This window comes from Eleutherodactylus coqui, chromosome 5 (genome assembly GCF_035609145.1).
Source record: "Eleutherodactylus coqui strain aEleCoq1 chromosome 5, aEleCoq1.hap1, whole genome shotgun sequence".
NCBI classification, from domain to species: Eukaryota; Metazoa; Chordata; class Amphibia; order Anura; family Eleutherodactylidae; genus Eleutherodactylus; species Eleutherodactylus coqui.
Genome location: NC_089841.1, coordinates 161980776 through 162004637, shown reverse-complemented (window position 1 = coordinate 162004637; position 23862 = coordinate 161980776). Strand labels below are relative to the sequence as shown.

General features: G+C 42.1%; 1 protein-coding gene across 1 annotated transcript; it reads right to left on the bottom strand.

Moving 5' to 3' along the window:
• Window positions 1–505: 505 nt before the first annotated feature.
• Window positions 506–23483, bottom strand: LOC136627990 (solute carrier family 2, facilitated glucose transporter member 11-like). Its single transcript, XM_066603548.1, has 12 exons — window positions 23460–23483; window positions 18745–18843; window positions 15519–15679; window positions 15082–15206; window positions 13955–14084; window positions 13377–13525; window positions 11811–11998; window positions 10437–10547; window positions 7487–7588; window positions 5357–5432; window positions 3334–3461; window positions 506–1006 (listed from the first exon to the last, which is right to left on the bottom strand). Exons 1-12 carry the CDS (start codon window positions 23481–23483, stop codon window positions 809–811), a joined length of 1491 nt encoding a protein of 496 aa, XP_066459645.1. The 3' UTR covers window positions 506–808.
• Between the last annotated feature and the right edge of the window lie 379 nt (window positions 23484–23862).

Sequence of the window (23862 nt, the reverse complement as noted above, 5' to 3'; positions counted from 1 at the left end):
GAACTGCTGGCTTCCTATCTGCTCACTAGTCCCAGATGAAGTGTCTTATAATATAAAAGTGTTATAACGGATCAGAAACATATGGTCCCACTGTGTCATAAGGGCAGCAAGGCAGAGACTACCAAGATCATAAGAGGCTATGGTCCATAATATTCCTTTCCTGCAGTTCTTTTATTGCTACAGCTTGCACCCTATTGAATGGAAATAAACCTTCCTTTATAATAGCTAATAATGTGGCCATGGTGTCAGAAGGAAAGGGCCGTGAGAGCCAGAGGTATGCCTATGCCAACTACCGCGGAGGTCTGGACCCCGGTGCGTCCCCCACAGGTTGTTATAGCTTAGATACTCTCTCCTCCAACGAGCCCATCCTCTCCTGCTGCACGGGGTTTACACTTAGTTGCAGAATTTTAGTGTCAATTCTGCAACTAGCACACAGTGTGAGAATCCATCCTTATACTTTGATTATTAAACACTGAAGAAGGAAACAAACTGTTCAGTACATCAATGTATTTTATGCATCAGCATACGATGGTAGATATTAGCACATAATCCATCATTCACACTAAGAGATCACCAGAAATATAACACCGCTGCTGAGTACACACTGAGTATTCATGGAAGGAACTCATCCAACATTCAGTCTTGTTGCTCTCACATGGGCGCTCAGAAATGAAAGGACTCACACTTATTGTCAGCTGCTTCCATTAATAATCCATTATTTAGCAAATATGTATGCTTCCTCAGCGTCATGGCTGATGCGAACCAAAACCAGAAAATGGGCTTGTGACCAGGATGAGCATCTCTGAGGTCAGAATGGGGTGGATATCGAATAGGTCTTTGATTGGTCTTCTGTATGGTGCTGGTCTCTGAAATTGTACTTATTAAAATCATCTCTTATCTGCAGCCAAGATTTCCCTTTTGTTTCAGGTAGGTAAAAATAGAGGAATGTCCCACAGATGGCAGTGATGAAGAGGAAGATGAGGAAACAAAACTGCTCCATAGTGGCCTGGAGGGAAAAACAGAAGCATATTTCAGGTCAAAGGAAAGCTGCGAGGAAAGAAACAGATTAAGGCTGTTTCACACTTGTGCTGGGGATTCCACTTTCTGGCTCCATCTCTGGACGAAGCCAAACAGCACTGGTTGAACCCCATTGACTATAATGGGGTCCGCCCATTTTCCGTCCAGCATCGTTTTGGGACAGATGAAATAGCACAGCATGCAGTGCTTGTTCTCCTGTTATTTGCCGTCTGATCTATGATGGAAGCTGCAGCTGGAGGTCCAGACACAGATGTGAAACCGCCCTGACTTTTCACACTCTGTGTATCCCTCAGCCCATTGACATGTCTGTTCTGCTGAGCTGCAGTCTGTGCAGTACCATCATTTGATTACTACATGTAACTGTGGTTTTGTTTGTTTCCCCCTGTTTTGTAAGCGCTGCACATATGTTGGCACTATATAAAGATTATTATTATTACTTCTGTGGACACTATATTTCTGTGGGCATAAGCCCTTACACTTGTCTTAAGCACTGCGCCATTATTTGTAGATGGTGGACTACTCAACAAGCCATGAGGATTTCCCATATTGGGCCTCGTTCACATGCCAGATTTAAGCACAGGTTCCACATCCAATACTATTGAATGCTATAAAAATCAATATTGTGGAAGAAAAAAAATGGACATGTCGATTCTTGGTGAAGCTGTTGCACGCAGGGTTGCTCAATGGCGGCGCTAGAGCCATGTCCAGGTCTGCATAAAAACCCACAACAGCACTCTCAGGCTCAGCTGCTATGGTGTCGGTTGGAAGGAGTACAATTTCTCCTTATAGAAACCACCAAAAATGCATGATGAAACTTAAGGCCCATGTAAACACAATGATTATCGCTCAAAATTCGTTCAAGGGATATTCGCTGTGTGTAAATGCTTCCATCATTCACTCTTCAGCTGAACAATGATTTTAAGGTGAGCTTAAAATCCAGTTGTCAGCTGGAGAGAGATAATAGGGACTGCATGCTGTGCTCTGCATGGGAGTCGGAGATTACATTATATTCTGCCAACAGCCCCTGCAAGAACAATGGAGCTGTGTGCAAAGCTTAGACCACATGCGGTGCTCTGCAAACAGCTCCTGGAGGCCCTTTTATACGCAAATGAAGCTGATAAAGTGTTAATAGACATTAGTGTCCATTAACACTTAATGCGAAACGATTGCTAAAACTGTCAATCTTTCAATCATTAGAAAGATTGTCTATGTGTGTAAATGGGCCTTTAGAAGGCCATGTAATGTTCCTTGAGGCAATTTGGTATGCAAATAGTAAGATACCTGTACTATTTGCATGACAAATTGCCCAGAGGAGCATTGCATGGCCTCCTCAGTCTCATCATGCATATTTGGTGGTCTGGAAAGCAGCTTTCCTACATGTTAATATCTCCACAAGGTGAAACTGTACCCCTCTCGACCCCCATCACAGGTCTCTCAGCCAGCCAGAAACCTACTGTACACTGATAAGGGGCAAAACCTCCTAAACAGCTGTCTTTACATGGTTATCTGTTTCTTCTGGAGAAGATTCTATTTTTGACTTATATTCCCAGTAATGTTATAAGGCCTGTTAGAAGTTGGACATTGCTTTATAGGTAAGCTGCTCTCCAATGGGTGATGCCACAGAGGCATTGAACCATCTCCCATTTGCATACCAAATTTCCCAGAGAAGCATTGCATAGCCTTATAAGTCTCATCACACCTACTTGATGATCTCCACAATGGAAAACTGTACACTTCCCAGCCTCTTCTATAACACATATGGCCACATCCTGGATGAAACTCGAGAAATTGTTCTGACGCTTTTCACCAGAAGCCCAGTCAACATTGCACCAAACTAACAAGGTGGTGCACCATCCATGACTGTAGGTGAGTGCTTGCCACAGGTAGGATACACCCCTAATTTCTGGGGTGCAGTATTTTGGCACATATACAGTCCAACACAACACCTTTCCATCTCCAGTTTGGGGACTGGTGGGGCATCCATTTCACGATTCACTAAAAATAATTGAACTTAGAATACAAGAGGTGGTATGTTTGTTTCCCACCAGTATTGGACACTTTGTGTCCAGATATTGCTCAATCTATTCCAGGAAATGCTCTAAAAAGACAACATTGCTGTAACTATGGTGAACTGGACATGTATTAGCGAATTGAAACTGCATTCCATAATTCTAATTTTGTTGACAATGCACCCAAAAACAATTTTTAGTATCTTAAATCTCAAAGGAAAAAATGATAATGTGGGTGTTAGTCAATACTTAGTCAATGCAAACAGTGTTCAGTGTTCTCTCTTACCACCACAAAGGGGAAGACCAGACCAATGATCGTCAGACCCAGCCAATTTATTACTCCCAGTATCACCACTGCGGCTGCACGGGCTTCCTGAGAAAAGATTTCCAAATTGATAGTTATGGAAGTCCCACCTGAGAGAAGAAAGTGTATAGTGATTGCAAGGAGTCCAACATGCTAAGTTCAGAATTGAGGACAATGACAATACAAAAATGAGAGGGGCTGTCCGAATTCAGTATAGTAAAATATCTTTGCATAAAGAGGTATGAATTAGAAATAGGACAAGTCACTAACTGTCTGTAAAGTGTGTCCTTATTCTTTTAAGGCTGGGCTCACTAGAGAGTTTGCGTAAAACGGTGGATGTATAACGCGGCACTTTATCGCTGTGTCAGCTGCTAATTTGCCTCTTAGTGGCATTGCATATAAACACCGCACATATGCAATGTAATTGCGTATGTACAGCGTTTATTGTGCGCCCTTAGAGAACAATAGGGCTTTATCATGCATAATATGCGGTAAAATAAGACATGTGTTCTTCTTTACGCACGTATTATATGCAATTAAAAACCGCTAGTGTGAGTCGGTCAGTGAAAATCAACGTACTTTCATAGACTCCATTCACTGCGTATTATGCTGTGAAATTGCGCTCATGTGAGCCTGCCCTAGTAGTTTGTTTAAAGAATTGTGAGATGACGCTAAGTAAGACTGCTTTCATGCCTGCGTTAGGGCTCGGTTCAGGGTTTTCGTCTCTCTGCTCAATTTTTGAAGGAGAGAAACTGATCCTTTTTCCCCCACTGATGTCAAAGGGGTCTAAAAATGGAAAGGCTCCCTTTTGCTTTCATTCCACTAGGTTTCCATTTGTTTTGATAGAAAAATAACGCTGCAGACTGCGCTATTCTTTTATTTAAAAAAACAGAAACCTAATGACCCAATGGAATGGAAGAAAACTGAAGCCTTTCCATTTTTTAAAAATTCCATTGAAATCAATTGGGAAAAAAAAAGGTAACATTTTTTCCGTTTTACTTCAGTTTCTCTCCTCCAAAAATGGAGCAGAGCGATATAAACCCTGAACTGAGCGCTAACACAGGTGTGATAGCAGCCTAAGACCCAAAGTCCACGAGCCGATCTTAATTATATAATCCGCGCAAGTCTCCCGCGCAGGAGATCCACAGCTCTAGGCGCCCATAAGGATGCATTAGCATCTGCAAAACAATTTAGAGCATGCGGATGTGATTTTTTTTCCCGACAGGCGGATCACACTTGTGGGAAGAAATTGCAGCATGCTCCACTTTTTTTGTGGATCCCGCTGGACGGCTTCCATTCAAGTCAATGGAAGCCATCCGTTTCGCGGCACATCCACAGCTGTTACTGTGGACGTGCCGCGGATGCGCAGGAAAGCAGGAGCTTTCAAAAACAAAAGGCGCCCTGCGCATGCCCCTGGTGCATTACAGCTGGGCACATCTGCCATGCTAAAGAAAGAAGATCCATCCGGCACAGTGGAGCCCAGCACTGCATCAGGACAGGTAAGAAAATGTTTTTCTCTGACCATGTCTGCGGGCACGGCTGGATTCCACTGCGGGATTCAGCAGTGGAATCCATGCGTGCAAGTGGACATGAGACCTAACACACTTAGTTTTTATAATGTATGATGGCGATACACTTAGGGTTTTTTTTCTAGTAAAGATAGCCATTACAGTTTTTCGTTGGCTAATCCCACAGATGTTATCTGGATCCACCTACTACAGAAGGCCAGGTTCATGCCACAGTTATGCACCATTGACATATACATGCGTCCCTTTTTCCTTCATATACAAATATGTCAACAAAAGGGGCACACAAAGTGGGACTCATTTATTAAAGGTTTTCAACACTTTTCTAACTAGAAAATAGTTTTGTTGTTTGTCCTTTCTTGGTTTTGGCTTACTGATGAAAATACTGACCAAAATATACAAGTGTGAAAGGGACCTAAGATTTCATTCATATGCCTGTATACACAGTTCACATCAGAGCCATATAAGTTATTACTCACCTGCTCCTATACCAAATGATAGCGTATATATAAAGAGAAGGACTACACTGCAGTATGGCATCCAGGAGAAAGTGGCCTGAGTATTAATGAGAAATGGTGCATTTGAAAACACTTGTAAATTGACTACTACAAGTTTATGATAAAATCTTAACTTCAGACATGTCCGTCACTTGTTATTTATTTATTTATGCCAGCTGTATACATAGGTAATATTTTTAAAATGGAAGAATATTCTGTGGCTGGTTTCTAGCTAGTCATAGTCAAACTACTAATGACCACTTGTCTGTGAGTGTGTGGTTCTTATGCTCCACCCCTGGTGATGTCATCGCTCCACCCCTGGTGATGTCATTGAAGGTCCTACAACATATATAAAACACAGAGTCTGACAGACAGAAGAACAACACAGTTAGGCTTAGGGGGAGGATGAAAATAACAAAATGAGAATACAATTAAACTGCTATTATCGCAGACACAACTCAGCAGTCCTGACAGAAGACACTGACCTACCACCACCACAGAGATCTGGTGGGCTGAAGGACCTGTGGTGATGTCACTGCTGTGGGAGGAGCCAAGTTGTGTTTGTCTTGTGTGGTATTCAAGCTGCTGTGTGTGTGATGAGTGGGGATCATAATGCATGTACCATGTAGCAGAGCTGGATAAGTTCAATACCCCTGAAGCAGAGATGTTTCGAGTCAATCAGGTTTTCCATTTTTTGCACTCGCTGAACTTGCCATATGTCAATTTCCGAATTGACAATGTTTAAAAGACTAAGTAGGAACGATCCCCTGAGAAAGGGCACTCTGTCCTTGGTATATAGCATACTGAATAACCCTAACATAGAAGGCAAGCTTCCGTTTATGCTAAAATGGGAAACAGATTTACGAATTATTATGTCAGAAGATAGTTTCACAGCAGTGGTACTATCTCTAAAGGCAGTCATCGGGTCACCTTAATGGACACATCTATAAAGATTCTGCATTGCACCTATCTAGTACCGGTTAAAATAAATAAATTCTTCCCCTCCACTTCACCCTTTTGTTTCAGGGGATGTATGGAGATGGGATCCCAATTACATATCTGGTGGACGTGCACCTGCTCTGCCGGTGCTAACCTATTGCCTGAAATCTGTATTGAAGTATATGCTGCTAATCCCGACCCTCGCTTGTCTTCTGGTTACCTTGTATCCACACCCTCAGTTAGTGCTCCTTGGCCTTGTGAGGCATCAACAGCCACACTACTGAGACTATTTCTGCATGTAATGCAGAGGACCTTGCAGTGTAGGCCAAATCCATTTTTTTGGGGGTACCTCCAGATATAACCCAAAGTCAGATCAATGTGTGGCAAAGCGGATCCACATCCGTCTGTCTGACAATTTCACTCCACTAACATTTTAATAAAAAGCCATAAAAGATCGTTCTTCTGGGCCATGTTCCAAACATCTATAGAATGAGAATGGAAGTAAATGGCAGGACTTGGTGATGATATCTAGGGTAGCCATTGATTCAACTGAATCTTGCTGCCTCATGTGTAAAAGCCAATTTGCGCCATGACTCTTTTTTACTGTTACAGTGAGTGTCAACACACAGAGTTTGTAGCTAATGAAATTCAGGTCATGTTAAGTAGCTGCTGTAGTTAAAGGGAATGTCTAGTGTGGACAACCATTTCCCATGTAAGCCAGTTCCTGACAATGATAAAGAAGGGATCAGCAAGTGAAAAGAAGCATTACACGATTTCCATGGAAATAAATGGGCATCTATGTTCTCTAGAGAGATGTTCTTTTTCGTCTCTGTTTTGGCTAAAATGAGTGGGACCGGGGGAGAGAACCTCTGAATATGATGGCACTGTAGTTACCTGTACAGCAGGTGGTTCGGGTGCCTCTGTGCAGAGGAAAAACAATGAACAGGATGCAGTGTGGTGTCCCCTTCATTCCTAGGATTGGCATTTGCTTTTAAAGATGTCATCACTTTATAAAATGGGAATAACCCCTTCAGGACTTGTTAACCCAAAACAACGATGATTCAGAATTTGTTATATTTGTATGTTATCTATCTACATAATATCAAAACCGTTAAAAGATACTGATTTGGGGTGATTTCAATGACTTTGTCGGAACAGAAATGTGACCGTTACCTGCAGTGAAATAGTCAGCGTCAGAAGCCCCAGAGCCAAAATCATGCATGCATACCCCGTCAGCAAAATAAGTCTTCTGCCAAAATGATCAATTACCAGACTCTGAGGAGAGAATGTTTGTACAAAAATGACACTAAGAAGAAATAAACACAGTCTTTTATTTGCATGAATGGATACTTGGGTCCCTGTGTACATGGATTGCCCAAATCATGGTTTAAATCATAGATCATAGTTTAGGTTAGTTTTGGGGCTACATTTACAAATGTCAATCAATCCCTTAATACACATAATAAGTTAGATTTCCACTTCCACCGACCCGTTGCTCTCTTACCACTTTTAGGGCTTCTTCACAAAAGCGTTTTTTTACTTGCAAAATCTGCGCAAGTGAAACCCGAAGAATAAAACCCATTACTTTCAATGAGTGTGTTCTCATAAGTGCATGCAGAAAAAATATCTTTCTGCGTTTTGCGCAGCAAAAGTCCCACAGAAGTCTATGGGGGGGGGGGGGTGCAAATATGCAAGGGGAAGGGTGTGACACTGCACAAAACGCAGGACAAAGAAGACAGCTTGACCCTTAGGCCTCATGTCCACGGGGAAAACCAGGCCCGCTACGGATTCTCCATGGAGAATCCGTAGCGGGTCCCTCCTGCCCCGCGGACATGAGCGCTTAAAATAAGAATTAACTCACCTCTCGCACGCTCCGGATCTTCCCTTTGCCGCGGCTTCATCTTCTCTCCGTCGTGTCCGGATCTTCTTTCTTCAGCCCGGCGTATGTGCACGGCACGTCGGTTGCGTGCTGCGTGCATGCGCCGGCCTGAAGAAAAAAGATCCGGCCGCGACGGAGAGAAGATGAAGCTGCGGCGAAGGGAAGATCCGGAGCGGGTGAGTATATTCCGATTTTGGTCTCCCGTGGATCTGGACGGCTTCCATAGGCTTCAATAGGAGCCGTCCCCGCGGGAGACTCGCACGACAATGGAGCATGGTCCATTTTTTTTCATGCTCCATTTAAAAAAAAAAATCACTTTTATTGACCATCCGTGGGTATTTATCTACCCGCGGGTGGTCAATGCATCCCTATGGGGTGCGGATCCGCATGCGGGTCATCCGCTGCTTATCCTAATTCATAATTTGCCCATGGACATGAGGCCTTATTAAACTTTAATAGCTATTCAATTCTACGGAAAGGTTGTGTCACTCGCGTTTTGAACTTGCCCTTTGTGCAATAATTATAGTACTATGTGCAGACACGTGTGCAAAACCCTGATTATAGTCTTCTCCCAAAGTGTCTGAAAATGACAGCCATTGAACCTTTCACACCGTTTGTCACTGACTCCAGAATGACAAATAAATATCTGTACATGATACTGAACCTTATCTTTAGTAATTCGAATGGGGCTGAGCTGCAGTACCAGGCAGAGCCACAAGAATGAATGAGCCACTGTGCCTGTCTACACAAAGGATTTTACCCTGAATGCCATTGATTGCAATGCAATGAGTGAGTTACCCAGGTACACTATCCTACCAAAAGTAACTGGACACCTGAGCAAAAATCAAAAGTAGCTTTTTTTAATATGTTAATACTTAATGGATCCTTCTTTGGCCCTAATGACATCGGATAGTCTCCATGGCATACTTTCTACTAATGTCTGATAAAGTTCAGCTGGTATTTCCCTCCATTTATCAAAGAAGATGGATGCTGTTGGTATTTCTCTGACCCGACGATGCAGTTCATCCCAGAGATGTTCACTAGGGTTCAGGTTGGGACTTTGTACAGCCAGTCTAATCGGGGACCATCCACGTCCTCAAACCAATGTAAAACAGTGTAGTGACAAGGCGCATAGTCTGGTTGGAAGTATTACTGACCACTCCCAGAGCATTGTCACATTGTCGGCAGCATATTGTTGTCTAGAAGGACAAGGTAACCTCCACGTTCATTGTTCTTGCCACTACCACGAACGGACTGAGACCATGCCATATAAATCATCCCCAGACCATAACAGAATCTCCGCCATACTTAACTGTTGGCACAACATACATGGGCAAAAGGAGTTCCCCAGGCATCTTCCACTGCTGAACTACCCAATGACGACGCTCCTTGCACCCTATGGATGTGCAGATGCATCTTCTTTGAGAGACCGTGCCAGACGTTTGCAGGATGAATGGAGGGACATGCTAGCTCAAGTGTATCAGACATTAGTCGAAAGTATGCCACAGAGCGTTTCCAATGTCATTACAGTCAAAGGAGACCCTACTAAGGATGACTACTCACTACAGTTCGTTTTCACAGCGAAATTTGCAGCGTTTTTTTTTTCTCCAGGGGTCTATGGGACTTGTTAATGTTAAAATCGCATCGCGCAAAATCGCGATTTCGTTGTAAATTGCGATTTTGCCGCAATGTGTTTTTAACATTAGAAAGTCCCATAGACCCCTGAAAAAAAAAAAACGCAGCAAATTTGCAAACGCTTAGCATTAACATATATAATTAAATACTACTTTTGATTCTTGCTCGAGTGTCCAATTACTTCTGTATCCACATTGAAATTCACAACAAAATCTGCATTTGCTCCATTGCAGATTTCATTGCAAACTGTTTTATGGATTTGTAAACCACAGTGTCCGGCTATGCTTTAGAGTTTTTCTTCCTGTATAAAATACTTCATTTCTCACTCCTTTGCGCTATTCCTGTAGATCTTTATGAACCCAATGAACAGACCACTAAGGACCTGCTGGGCTTGGAGCGTTATTACATTAACATTTATCAGACAGAAGCATTTAAATACAACAGAAAAGAAAGAAGTGATGTAACGTAGTAAAATATGGTGGGTATTGTAGTCACGTTACACACAGTAACATATCCATAGGTTTCTAGAAATTCTACTTATTGCTTTGCTACAAAAATTCTACTTATTGCTTTGCTACAAAAATGCAAGAAAGTTCTGTTGTCACTTACACACAGGACCACCGAGGCGCACTCGCATGCTCCAATGCCAACTGTTAAGTATGGGATTTCTTTGTCTGCAAAGCCAGCGGCTTTAAAAACGTCTATAGCGTAAAAATAGACCTAAAAAACATGGAATACTTTACAGATTACCCAATCCATTGTTCTGGGCTGTTTATAAACATGATTATGTATAAATAACTTACATTATGTAGGTAAATCCTAAAGTGGAAAAGCAGCCTGTCAGCAGCTTAGCATCATCCAGCTGCGGACAGTGCTAGTTAAGTGGGGTGGGGGGTCGTAAAGGTACCTTTGATGAGGATTTTAAGAACCCCAGGAGTTAGAAACTGAACTTTGATTCACCTGCTTGTTGGAACCACAACTGCTCTGGAGGAGGACTTTCTCTGTGATCTACTGTGCTCTGTTGAGCGCCTCCATTGATTGACTGCTATAGCTGTCTCCTGGTTGGATGCTGCAGCTATCAATCAGAGTTGTGCAGCAGATCAATGGGCTGAGCAGAAAGCACTTCAGAGAGAAGTTCTTTTCCTAGCTCCCGATTGGCTCAAGGCAGATAGGTTCTAGCAGCACACTGTGTGGATAGATTGTCCCAGCGCTGGAGCCTGGTAGTGGCTGCAGCGCAGCCGGCCACTGTATGCTTCTTAGCAAACGTTTTACTGCCCTTGCAGGGCCTGCCGCCCCACAGCCTGTCAGCCAATTAGGTACAGGGGCTGTCACCCCCTGTCAATCTTGGCTCCACCAGGAATACCTGGTGGCGTCAAGATACACTGCTCTGCCTCTCTAACTGCGTCTGCAAAGGCCGCCACCACATCTAGCCATGTGGTATATCATTTTGACTGGATTTTTCTTGTAAGGATATTATCACCTTTATGTATATACTAGTAATAAAGCCCGTTGGCAAACAATAAAATGAATTAAGCTAATTTATATACTGATGTGCAGTTGAGTATAGTATAAATCCGTATAAAAAAATTTACATTTGAGCCCGTGGATTTTTGCTGTAGTTTTTAAGAAGTGAGTTGTTGCTAATACCCTTTGCCTTTTATACATTAACCCTTTCCAATCCACTGTCTGACGTCTAAAGACATTCTGATTGAAGGCTGTACAGCTCCGGTGTCAGAAGACATCAGACAGGGTATTCTTACTGTATATTACTGGCCGCTTGTCAGGGGGCCTCTCCAGCATGTCCCATACCACAGTACTGGCTCTAGCCAGCAGATGGCACCATTATATAACGGCAGAAAGAGGAAGCCCCTTAGGAAACACTGAATCCAAAATTGGATTGCAAAGGGTTAAACTGATTATTACATTATGAAATATACATCTGGATTTACTTATAATGTGGAAAAGATGAGAATTCGGCCTTACTGCATTGATCCCACATAGTTGCAGAGCTATGGTCAAGGTGACAAGTATATACCGCTGCCAGCGCAGTGAAGGTTCTCTCAGTAATTCCAGGACGGTCAGACTACGACCACTTCTTCGGGAAGCTTGTTCCTGTAGCATCTCATCAATCTCTTTCTGATGGTTCCGATCTCCCCACAGTTGTTTCATTGCTTGGTGGGAGAAGCATAATAATAAATGGCTATACTGTGCGCAACAAGAAAAGTAACTATCTTCTTACACTATTACTTTACTAGAAGACCTTGTACTTTAAAGGTAAGCATTTGTAATTACTGAAAAGGTATAGCTTTACTTCTCTTTTCACAGTGAAAATTATCCTCTTTTATGCTAAGTCCCTCCCACCATAATGTGCGAATGAAGTCTATGACAACTATGAGTGCTGTGCTCCATAGGCCAGCAAGTACTTGCACATTACTGCACCGAAGAATGAGGCCAGTATACCTTGTTATTAGAAGAAGAGAAGTATGACTGGGGTGGTAACAGCAAGGGGTTAGTTAATCAGAGAGCAGGCTCACTGTGTGGTGGGTGTAGCTGGGAGGGCTAGGTTTTGTAACAGAAGAGTCAAGAAGTTTTGCTCACGTTAGGCAAACGTTATATGGCACCTGACTAGAACTAATGTGCAATCTACCTATATCACACAACAACTTTTTGTGGGCAAAAAGTAAGTTGTATAACTCCTTGCTGTCTTTGGAAGACAGTAGCCATGTTTACCTAATTCTTGACAGTCCTTTTAAGGTAGAGATCAGCACTAGGCTAGGACTACACTCACTGCCTTCTTAACACCATTATGGGCCTCCGAGCAAAGGAGTGTACTGGGGTGCCTACGACAACTGCTCACAGGAATAAAGCGGAAGAGCAAGTTAGTAACCAGAAGTCTAAGTCTCTAGGGTCCATTTTTGTCTTGCACTGTAGACATCTCTTTATTCATAGTGCCAGGCTACTTTACACTAGAAAGTAACGAGACAATGTACTACGCTTCTCTCTTTTATTATAGAAATTATGGATAATTTACAATAGGAGTTATGGATAATTTGAAAGTGAAACAGAAGGTGAAAACAATTAAAGTCTTCCCACGTGGCATAGACAGATTGGAGCCAAGTTCATATCCTGCCACACAACATCATATATGATACAAGGTGCATTGAAATGTTAACATACACAGATTAGTATGGGGCCCTTATGCTAGTTGGACCCCTGGCAAGTGCTCATCAGGCCCATGCATTTAGAGGACACTGACTACAGTGCGACTTTGACTGCAACTGGGGTGTGTGGGGGAGGGTGGGGGGTGTTGCTGTGTCCAAAGATTGCTGTGAAGCACTGTGATTTGGCCCTTCCTTTTCCATTGAACTCAGTGGAGTCGCAGGTTGCTAGGTTCACGATGTGCAAGTGTCAAAAAATCCAACCTGCAACTCACACTGCAACTCCATTGAGATCAAATGCAGTATAAGGTTACAGTGCTAAACAGGGATATTTGGTTTCGCGACTCTTGTCATGGCCAAAGTACCCAAGTAGCCCTGGGCTCCTGCTTACCTTTTGTGCAGCCATCTTTGTCTTCTTTTTCCATTAAGAGGTATGGTGGGGATTCTGGAAAGAATGGCAAGGTAACCATCTGAGCAATTGCCCAGAGCCCACTAAAAGCTAAGAGCAGAGGCCACTGAGATTCAACCCCTAGAATCTCCCTGAGGTAAGGACAAAATGTAAAGGCAGACTATTAGGCATTTTATAATCAAGAGTGTAAAAAAACTGATACTAATAACTAAAATCTAATGTATTGCTGACCCCCAATACATATGCACCCTTAGATCAGCTGAGCGTGTGTTTGTTCTCAATGGGAGAAAGGAAGTAAGCTACTGCCAGACACCTTTAGTAGAGACTTATCTCCCCAAGTACAAAAGGATCGGGCACATTGAAATCTAGCTGCCCAATCCTACTATTCCCCATGTGAAGACCCTCAAAAACATTATGGTTGACCTATCCCTCTGAAATCGGTGGGCCATATAATGTATGGCCAGATTAAGATTAGAACAACAATATAACGTTAGAGCAATATCATATAGGGATTTGTAGATAATTGCAATAATTTGACAAATAATCAGCTGAATTCTCACCTGAGCCCTAAAATTTGCCCAGTCAGCTTGCCAGTTGTCACAAATATGGAGATACTAGTGTTAGTAAATCCACGTAGTTTCTTGTCTGCAATTTCTCCTGCGTACTGAGAGTGGATGTTGATTCCAAAACCTGAAGTAGATATATAATTCATAAAACAGCTTTATCTAGGTACATATTTATACTTCACAGTTACCAGCCCACAGGGCCTCATGGCTCATTCACACTCGTGTAAATATGCACTATATTACATGTGTATTTTTAAACTGTGTAATACAGAGTGATTAGAATATATTGATTTCAATTAGCTTCTTCAAATATGCGTATTTTCGGGTTGCAGGAAAAAATGTATCATGTCCTATTTTAGTCTGTATTGCAGACTGAGGGCTCCTTCACATGGTTGATTTTGCACAAACTGAATCAATAAAAACCCATTGAGTGTTTTTGCATGCTAAATTCGGTTGTGCGAAAAAAAAAACGCACCATGCTCTATTTTTTTTGTACACCCTAGGCCCCATAGGCATCTATGGGGTGTGAGAATGTGCACTTATCCTGAACGAATTCGACACTGAACTGTGCGATTTCGCGGTGTTAATCGATAACACCTGGGACTAATTAGCTTGCCTCAGCTACTAAGTCGACTTCCCCGCCTATTAAGTTGGTTTCCCTGCCGACTAAGTAGGCTGCCCCACGTGTTCAAACATGGCGTGTCTGTGTCCCACGCTGATGTGAACAGGCCCGACAGCACAAAAAAGTACAGTAAAGGAGTGTGGTTACGCTCGCGAGAGGACGTGATAGCGCTCCATTCAATCACGTCACGCTCTTCCGAGCATTAATGCATCAGGCTTGTTTGAAGGAGCCCTGAAACAGGCCATAGAACTGAATGGGACTGCGAAAATATGCAGTAAATATGCACAAAACATATCTGTTCACCAAGTACTTTCGCAGAAAAACAATGGTCCCTTCTACTGTTTTTCCTTGCATGCATAAATATTCACCACTTTTTCATGCAAAAACAAGTCGCTAGAATGGCTGAAATACACCCTGAATAGCTGGGTTTCAGTCCGAGAAAATACTGCATAATTACGGACCAAAACATGTAAATGAGCCCTTGCCAAAAAGTCCGTACCTGCACTTATGCCATACAGAACGCGGGCGATCAGAATCATCTCAAAAGATTTGGCATTGGCACTGAGACCCATCAATAAAGCTGCCGCTATGGGGATCACATTATTGTACAGATGACATCTTTTCCTGTAATAAGTGAGTTATGGATAGGTTACGTTTTATTCTAATAGCCCAATTCATCTATCTATACAGCGGTATAAAACTTCCCCATCTGAGTAGAATGTAATTAGGATGAATGTAATTAGGAGGATTTTTTTCCTGTTCGCTGACAGCAAACAGAATTCTTGACAACAATGCAGAATTGAAACAAAGTATAATGGAAAGTTGGAGAATATTTAATTTTACATTGATTTCACTTTATGTAAAGCCTGAAACCCTGATTAGTTTAGAACCTGCAAGATGTCACTGCTGTAAACATATTGGGAGCTCCATACTTACTTCCCATATTTAGACGCTAAATATCCAGATCCCAGAGAGCCAAGCAGCCCTCCAATGCAGTAAGATGATACAATAAATGACCAGAGTAACCGTAGGCTGTTGTCAGTAATAGGTAGGTGGTAGCGATGTATCCATGTGTCATTGATAAAACTCTTCACAAACTAGAAGAGAATTATTGAGTAGTCCTTAAAATGTAAATATTTGCAGATTGCTTAGAAATTTCTATGGATCACTAATCTCAGACAATGGTAATTTTACTGGTCAGATTTTTTTTTTTTGGGGGGGGGGGGGTATTGGTTCTCTTTGAAGAGATACAGCAGTGTACAGAGGCTTACTTCAGACAATTCTGTAGAGGAAAAGTATGCACATATGTGAGCTCTTCTCCACGAGGTAGAAAACTAACTAATACCAGTCAAACTGGAGACTCTTCTCTTTATGAAGAGTCTCTGATTTTCTTCCCAGAGCTCTGCAGAGGTGTAACTTGAAGCTGCCCAGCTCCTGTGTAACATCTGTTAAAGGACCCCCCAACTATAATGCTTCATTTATAGCTCTGGTCTACTTAGAATGGGGAAGAAAGTCTTTATGTGCCCCATCAGGGTACTTTCACGCAGGCTGGAATTAGCCTGCAATATGCACCAAAACTTAGGCTGACTGCACGCGGGCTGATGTGCATTGCGGAATCTGGAGCGGGTGTCCACCTCCAGATTTCGCAGCAAATACTACCCACAGAAATTTTACAGAGGCAGTATCAGTCCAGAGAAAAGATTTAGCAAAACTTACTGCGTGGACCCTCAAACTAATAAATTTAAAATATAACTTTTATTCGCAATACTTAAAATAAAGAAGAACAAACACACATACATATATAATATAAGATGGGGACGTATCAGAAAAAAATGTATATAAATTCTGATCGATGCCACTTATAAGTGGGTGTGAACCAATCAAGTGTGGTAGCAAAAAAGGTTTTCTTTGCACTCAACTGTTCTGTAATGATGGTCCTGAGTCAATAAGATGGAGAAAAATTATTGCACAGGTGTCATCCTAATAGGGGGTGACCTTGCCAATGCCTGAGCAATAGTATGACCTGATGCCACTTTTTTCAAGGAAGTGAAGACCAGCCAGGTTGAATGACAAAAATTTGCACTCAACTATTATATAATCTTTGTCCTGGGATTTACAGAAAGGTAATTAACGTTGTTGCTCAGTTGTCATCCTAATAATTAGTCCCTAATTATTAGGATGACACCTGAGCAACAACGTTAGTCCCTAATTATTAGGATGACACCTGAGCAACAACGTTAGTCCCTAATTATTAGGATGACACCTGAGCAACAACGTTAGTCCCTAATTATTAGGATGACACCTGAGCAACAACGTTAGTCCCTAATTATTAGGATGACACCTGAGCAACAACGTTAGTCCCTAATTATTAGGATGACACCTGAGCAACAATGTTAATTACCTTTCTGTAAATCCCAGGACAAAGATTATATAATAGTTGAGTGCAAATTTTTGTCATTCGACCTGGCTGGTCTTCACTTCCTTGAAAAAAGTGGCATCAGGTCATACTATTGCTCAGGCATTGGCAAGGTCACCCCCTATTAGGATGACACCTGTGCAATAATTTTTCTCCATCTTATTGACTCAGGACCATCATTACAGAACAGTTGAGTGCAAAGAAAACCTTTTTTGCTACCACACTTGATTGGTCCACACCCACTTATAAGTGGCATCGATCAGAATTTATATAAATTTTTTTCTGATACGTCCTCATCTTATATTATATATGTATGTGTGTTTGTTCTTCTTTATTTTAAGTATTGCGAATAAAAGTTATATTTTAAATTTATTAGTTTGAGGGTCCACGCAGTAAGTTTTGCTAAATACTGCCCACAGCATGCAATGGAAAAGCGATTTTTTTTTTCTGCACATGAGTGGAAATCAATTGCGATTTTCCACTTGAGGAGGAAAAATTGCAACATGCTCTATTTCTAGATGGAATCTGTGTGGACGGCTTCCATTGAAGTCAATGGAAGCTGTCCGACCCGCGGCCCTTCTGCAATCATCATTGTGGAAAGGTCGCATTATCGCCTAGCGATGGTGCAGCAAAATCTGTACTGCGCATGTACGCTGGCGTACCGGCCCGTCAATATGCAGCACAGATAAAAAAGACTCCGGACAGGATCGCGGGGATCACCGGATGGGCACAGGGTCAGATTCCACTGTGGGATCCCGCATGTGGAATACGACCCGTCCATGTGCAGCCGGCCTTAATCTATCACTGAGGAATTCCATTCCAAAATCCACAGGTCTAACTGTGGATATTGATGCAGAATTGCATGCAGATTTAATCCATTTTCAATACTGCATCAAAATCCACCTGTGGTAAAGGAAACCCTGTGGATATTGGTGAAGAATTTACCCTGTGCCGTGGTACCGATGGCAGGCTAATTCCAACCGTGTGAAAGCACCCTACAACATGAGGGTCCAGGTGTGACGGCATCCTGTGTACCCATTATAGTTCTACCTCCCTTCTGGAGGAGAACTAATTTACATAATTATGTATAAGCATGTACCCGATTCCACATTTTAGTAATAAACCACAACTTTAGTGGATTAAAAGGGTATTTTTCTAATATTTTAATTTCTAACAGATTTCACCTTTTGCATTACGATAGGTAAAATTTGTATTGTATTTTTTTATAGTAGGCCGATTTCAGCCGAGTGTAAGGAAACAGGTATTATAGGCGTGCTCCAGATGACATTATGTCATCAGTATTTGCCTCTCTATATATTTTTTTCTAATTGTCAAATTCTAATCAGTATTTTCCCAATAGAAAAGAATAGTAATATGGAGGCAAAAACGCCCCAAAATAGGTCATGCTGCGTTTAAAAAAAAACGTCTGTATCCATGTAAATAAATACATAGATATACTTTAGCTCCATATCAGGGTCCCCAAAACACGGACCAAATACCGAATAAAAATAGCATTCATCTGAAAGCGGCCTTAAAGTGTATGGAATAGATTTCCATTGGAAAACTTTTGAATACAGTTCAAAGTGTATATACTTCATTTTTCGTTGACAACAGATGGAATCCCTCCCCCTATAGGTGGAGTAGGGTGGAGGATTGGGTCACATTTTTGCTGTTCCCCTCAGGCAGCAGAAAGTCTCCATCATCAAAAAAATCACACTCAATTATAAAGTTTAGTTACATACTGACCTGAGAAGGAGAATTCATGATGGAAATATGAAATCCATACTGAAAAGATCCTCCAATCCCCAGTACAAATATCAGCATGAAGAGTCCATGATACTGTACCTGAAAAACACAGAGGGACACGAAAATATGACTGTGTTTGTTGCTCTGTGATGTATTTAACAAAACGTGGGTAAAATAATAAAGGCCCATTTAGACAGGACGAATGTTGGACAAACGATGCCCGACACTCGTCCCTGCAAGTACCCGCTCATGTGCTGCTGCACACGCTCCCCCGCCCCTCTCCATTGACTTAACACAGCAGACGTTCAGTACTGAACGGCTGCTATTTACACTGAACGATCAGAGTTCAGAATTTTATGCAGTTTAAAATTCTGAACGATGAGTGTAAACAGCAGCTGTTCAGTATTGAACGGCCGCTATGTTAAGTGAATGGAGAGGGGCGGGGAAATGCGAGGAGAGAAATCTCCTGCAGCCGCCCCGCTGTGAAGCAACGATACCCGCTCCTGTGCAAAAGCATGTGAGCAGGTACTTGCGGGGACGAGTATCAGGCATCGTTTGCCCAACATTTGTCACGTCTAAATGGGCCTTAAGACATTCAGCTAGATACATAAATAAATGCACATTCGCATATACAATATTATATATCACATAAGCATTATACATACTTCATAATGTGCAATGAAAAAGTGCAGTTATTTGCCATCAAAGAACAAAAACTAGTCTGCTACCATCATTACCCATATTACTCTCTTAACCTGGCAGTTAATCATCAAAAGCAAGAGAACTAGAGATGAGCGAACGCGCTAGGCCCCGCCCCTTTTTCGCCCGAATACCGCGATTTTCGAGTACTTCCGTACTCGGGCGAAAAAATTCGGGGGTCGCCGTGGCGGCGCGGGGGGTTGCAGCGGGGAGTGGGGGGGAGAGGGAGAGAGAGAGGGCTCCCCCCTGTTCCCCGCTGCTACCCCCCACGCCGCCACACCTCTCCCCGCCCCCCGGCGCACCCGAGTACTTTTCACCCGAGTACGGAAGTACTCGAAAATCGCGGTATTCGGGCGAAAAAGGGGCGGGGCCGAGCACGTTCGCTTATCTCTAAAGAGAACCCTTCGCCTACCATTCCTGCTCACCATGGAAAGATGAGCTTGATTAACTCTTTGCCCGTGTGATAGGGTTTGTTTACACCAAATGATTATGGTTTGAATGATCGAGTGACATCACCGTTAGCTTGTTCACTCATGCAGCCTGTTCAGGCAGATTTAGCGTTCGCTCGCTTAAGCGAGAAATTGTTCAGTCGTTCATATTTACTCTACAAGGGCTTCTTCAGATGGCGTGATTTAGTCCCGTTAAGTGAGCGCATAATGGGACGAGACAAAACCATTGATTTCAATGGTTTCATTTTCATTAGCGCTATTCTCGCCCATTAATGGTACAGGCAAGAAAATATAGAACTCACCATATCTTTCCCATACGTAGTTAATACTATGTGTGAGAAAGATCGAGCTGGACGTATCTTACTGCTGTTTTTTCAAATTTATGCTCCATGGCGCGGAGTTTGAATGGCAAGAAAAGAAACAAGGTTCATGAACAACTACAGGGCTTAGGCACACAGGCGTTTTTTTGCACGATTTACAGGTGCGTTTGCGATGCGCATCTATATAGCCCAATGCTTTGCAATGGGAGCAGTCACATGTCTGTTTTTTAATCGGATGCGGTGAAAATTATAGGACACAACGATTCGCAGAACGCATGTAACTGCGTTCTGCGACAAATCGTTGTGCTCTGTGTTTGTGCACTCAATGGGGCCGGTGGCAGCAGTGCCGACCCTATTGAGAATATATACTAAAGATCGTTCTTCTCTGCCACAGCTGTCACAGCTGTAGCAGAGGAGAGCGATGTTCTCCCATTGAATTCAATGGAGCTCGCAATACAGCCGGCTCCATTGAAAGCAATGGGCTGCTGGCAAGCGCTGTATTAATTTTCGGGGAAGGGCTTCAAAAACAAAAGCCTTTCCCTGAAAGCTATTCTAAAAAAGATTTTTAAAAAAAATCTATACTCACCTTTTCGCAGCTGCCGGGGCTCAGCCGCGTCCAGTCGGCTCTTCTACTAAACTGCTTTCAGTAGTATTCAGCAGGTGAGGATTTAATATTCCTGCCTGCTGAATGGACTGCCTCTGATTGGCTGAGCACTGTGACCTATCAACTGTCATTCAATAGCTGAGAGCTGCCTCTGATTGGTCACAGTGCTCAGCCAATCAGAGGCAGCCCATTCAGCAGGCGGGGATTTTAAATCCCCGCCTGCTGAATACTACTGAAAGCAGTTCAGAAGAAGAGCCAGCTGGACGTGACTGAGCCCCGGCAGCTGCAAAAAGGTGAGTGTAATTTTTAATTTTTTTTTTACACTTTTTTAGAATGGTTTTCAGGGAAGGGCTTATATTTGAAGCCCTTCCCCGAAAATGAATACAGCGCTTGCCGGCAGCCCATTGCTTTCATTGTATTGCCGGCTCCATTGAATTTAATGGGAGAACATCGCTCTCCTCTGCCACAGCTGTGGCAGAGGATAGCGGGCAGCTCTCTTTTTGAGCGTACAAACGCTCATGTGACTGAGCCCTTTGGGCGGATAAACGCTACTAGCAGCGTTTTTTTCCGCCATGCCACTGGCTTCGGTCATGCGATTTTTTGAGCGCATCACTTATGCGCACAAAAAATCGTGTGAAAAAACGCCCATGTGACTAAGCCCACACTCTGTAGTGCCCTAAGTGAGAAAAACTGAACGATCAGTATTTAAATCAAACGATTAGTGAACAAGCCAATGATGATTTTTATACTTGCATAAAATTAACGATGAACGAAAAGCAAACAACTATAGTTTCTCTTTCGGTCGTTGGCTGCATTTTTGACTGAATTATTACACTGGACAACAAAAATGCACTTTGACATTTTTTCCATTATCAAATAGTTAAACTACCCTAATATTGGGTCGGGAAACAAGAATATGTCATTCTGTTTATTAGCTCTGGTTGTTAAGATATACTAATCTCAAATCAAAATACTAAAAATACGCTTTGAAGTTCTTTCTATTCTCAAAATACCTAAACTACCTTAATTTTGGTGCAAGGAAAATGAATGTGACATTATATGTTGTTTAGTAGGCCTAACTCTGGTTTTGTATATACCGGTACACTAACTTCAAATAAAAGGGCTTAGCCATGTGAACGGCTTCTTTCTGCTAGTACTCCCTTTCTGGGGCGTATCTTGTCACTGCCCAACTGTAGTTCGCAAGCAGAGAAGTGTTCCATTTTCCCTGATACCTTCGTCCCATTTTCGATATATCCTGATGGAATCTCTCTCCTTGTTGTCACTCACGGCACCGCAGTTCTCAGGGAAGAAGTCCAGGTGAGAATGTAAGAAAGGGATTTTGAGTGACACGTTGCAACCTAATTGATGGTTCTTTTCTTGAAGTTTATTCACAATCTCAACGTAGTTGTCAACTCTTCGATTTCCCAGGAAGCCATGCACAACATTTTTAAATGCCTTCCGTGCTGCTTTCTCATGACCCTGAAGAACTTGCTCAAAGTTTTTATCTTTAAGCAGATGACGAATCTGTGGGCCAATGAAGATACCTTCTTTAACTTTAGCATCGCTGAGCGGTGAATATTGTCTTCTGAGGTACTGAAAAGCTTCTCCACCCCGGGTTATCTCCTTCACAAAGTTCTTCATGAGTCCAAGTTTTATGTGCAGAGGGGCAAAAGAATTTAGTTTCTTTCTACCATAGGATCATGCTGGACATTTTTCTCTCTGGGGCAGAGATTTTCCCTTGGGGTCCAGACTTTTATCTTGTAGTGAGTAGACCTTTCTTGATTGTCCCATTGTCACTCATCCAACCTTGTGGATCTGAATAAAGGTACATATTTTTAAATGGGTTGCATCTCAGAGTCAAGAGCTAACTCAAGGTTTTCAATGTCATTTTCGTTTCTTCCCTGATGAAATGATTAAGAAATACCTATTTTCAAGTCAGAAAGATTTTCACTGTTGACCTGTGTTATCATTAACTTTTGCTCGCTTGGATGATTTTTAAAACTAATTGTTCTGTCTGAAAGGGCTTTTAAACATCAACTGTTATGACTGCTCAAGTCTCCTGCAGAGATGTAGCATACAGAGCTTTTACATTTCAGGGGCTTTCAAGGTAATGTGATTCCTTGGGGCAAGTGTTGGCCATAATATAAAGTCATGTAAATGATACTGCTCATTTACATGACTCATCTATACTCTGACTAGAGAGCTCTTGTGAGTATAGATGAGTATACCATAACTGTAAAAGACAATGAGGGGCATTTATAAAGGCTTTTACGTCAGAATTCTGGCGTTAAAAAGTCATACATTTTTGCACAAGTCCCACTTTGTGACTTTTCAGCATTTTGTCCTGGCCTCTCCACTTTTCCAAAAAGTGGGCGGTGCTTGTCGGGAGAGATTTAAGTATAATTTATACCAAAAACTGGTATAACTTATTCCACACATGTACGAACACATGGGATATGGAGCCTGAATGGTTACTACAGGAATCTTCTTTACTCTTCCATTTTGCTAAATCTCTCCTACTATCTATGATAAAAGTCACTCATACTTGTCAGGTTTCTTCATTATTAAGTCACATTTTCACCCCAGTCATGTCCTCTAGTTTTTCATCTGTTCTGTTGCCCACTAATGAAAATGGATACTCACCAGTTCCTTCAGCCTAAGTGACATTTTGGAAGGATTACACAAACTCTCTTTCTTGTCTCGTCTTTGAACACGGCAAGTTTTAGTAGAAGACACACATCAAAAACTGGAAAGAAGTTACATTTTTACATACACTGGTTTATAGTTAACACTGGATTAAATATTTCAGATTAAGATTTAGAATGTGATTTGTCATTTTTTCCAGTCAGTGTGAAATGACTGGCAATTAATTACATCATATGCTGCATATTTTTAATCTATGAGACCTTAAAAGTGGGATGTCAGAAATGTTTTTTGAATTTATTTTTACATGAGTAGTTCTCTTTTCTGCCTATGACAAATAAAGATCCGTGCCTTTCTATGCCAATTCTACTCATGAGAATATACAAACATCATACATTTTATT

Bases quoted from the DNA above. Each gene is read 5' to 3' on its own strand.
- LOC136627990 (XM_066603548.1), bottom strand. From the start codon at position 23,483: ATGTCACTTAGGCTGAAGGAACTG. The intron at 14,085-15,081 runs GTACGGACTTTT...TATCTACTTCAG, and splicing joins TCTGTATGGCATAAGTGCAG to GTTTTGGAATCAACATCCAC. The intron at 5,433-7,486 runs GTAACGGTCACA...ATTAATACTCAG, and splicing joins CGCTGACTATTTCACTGCAG to GCCACTTTCTCCTGGATGCC.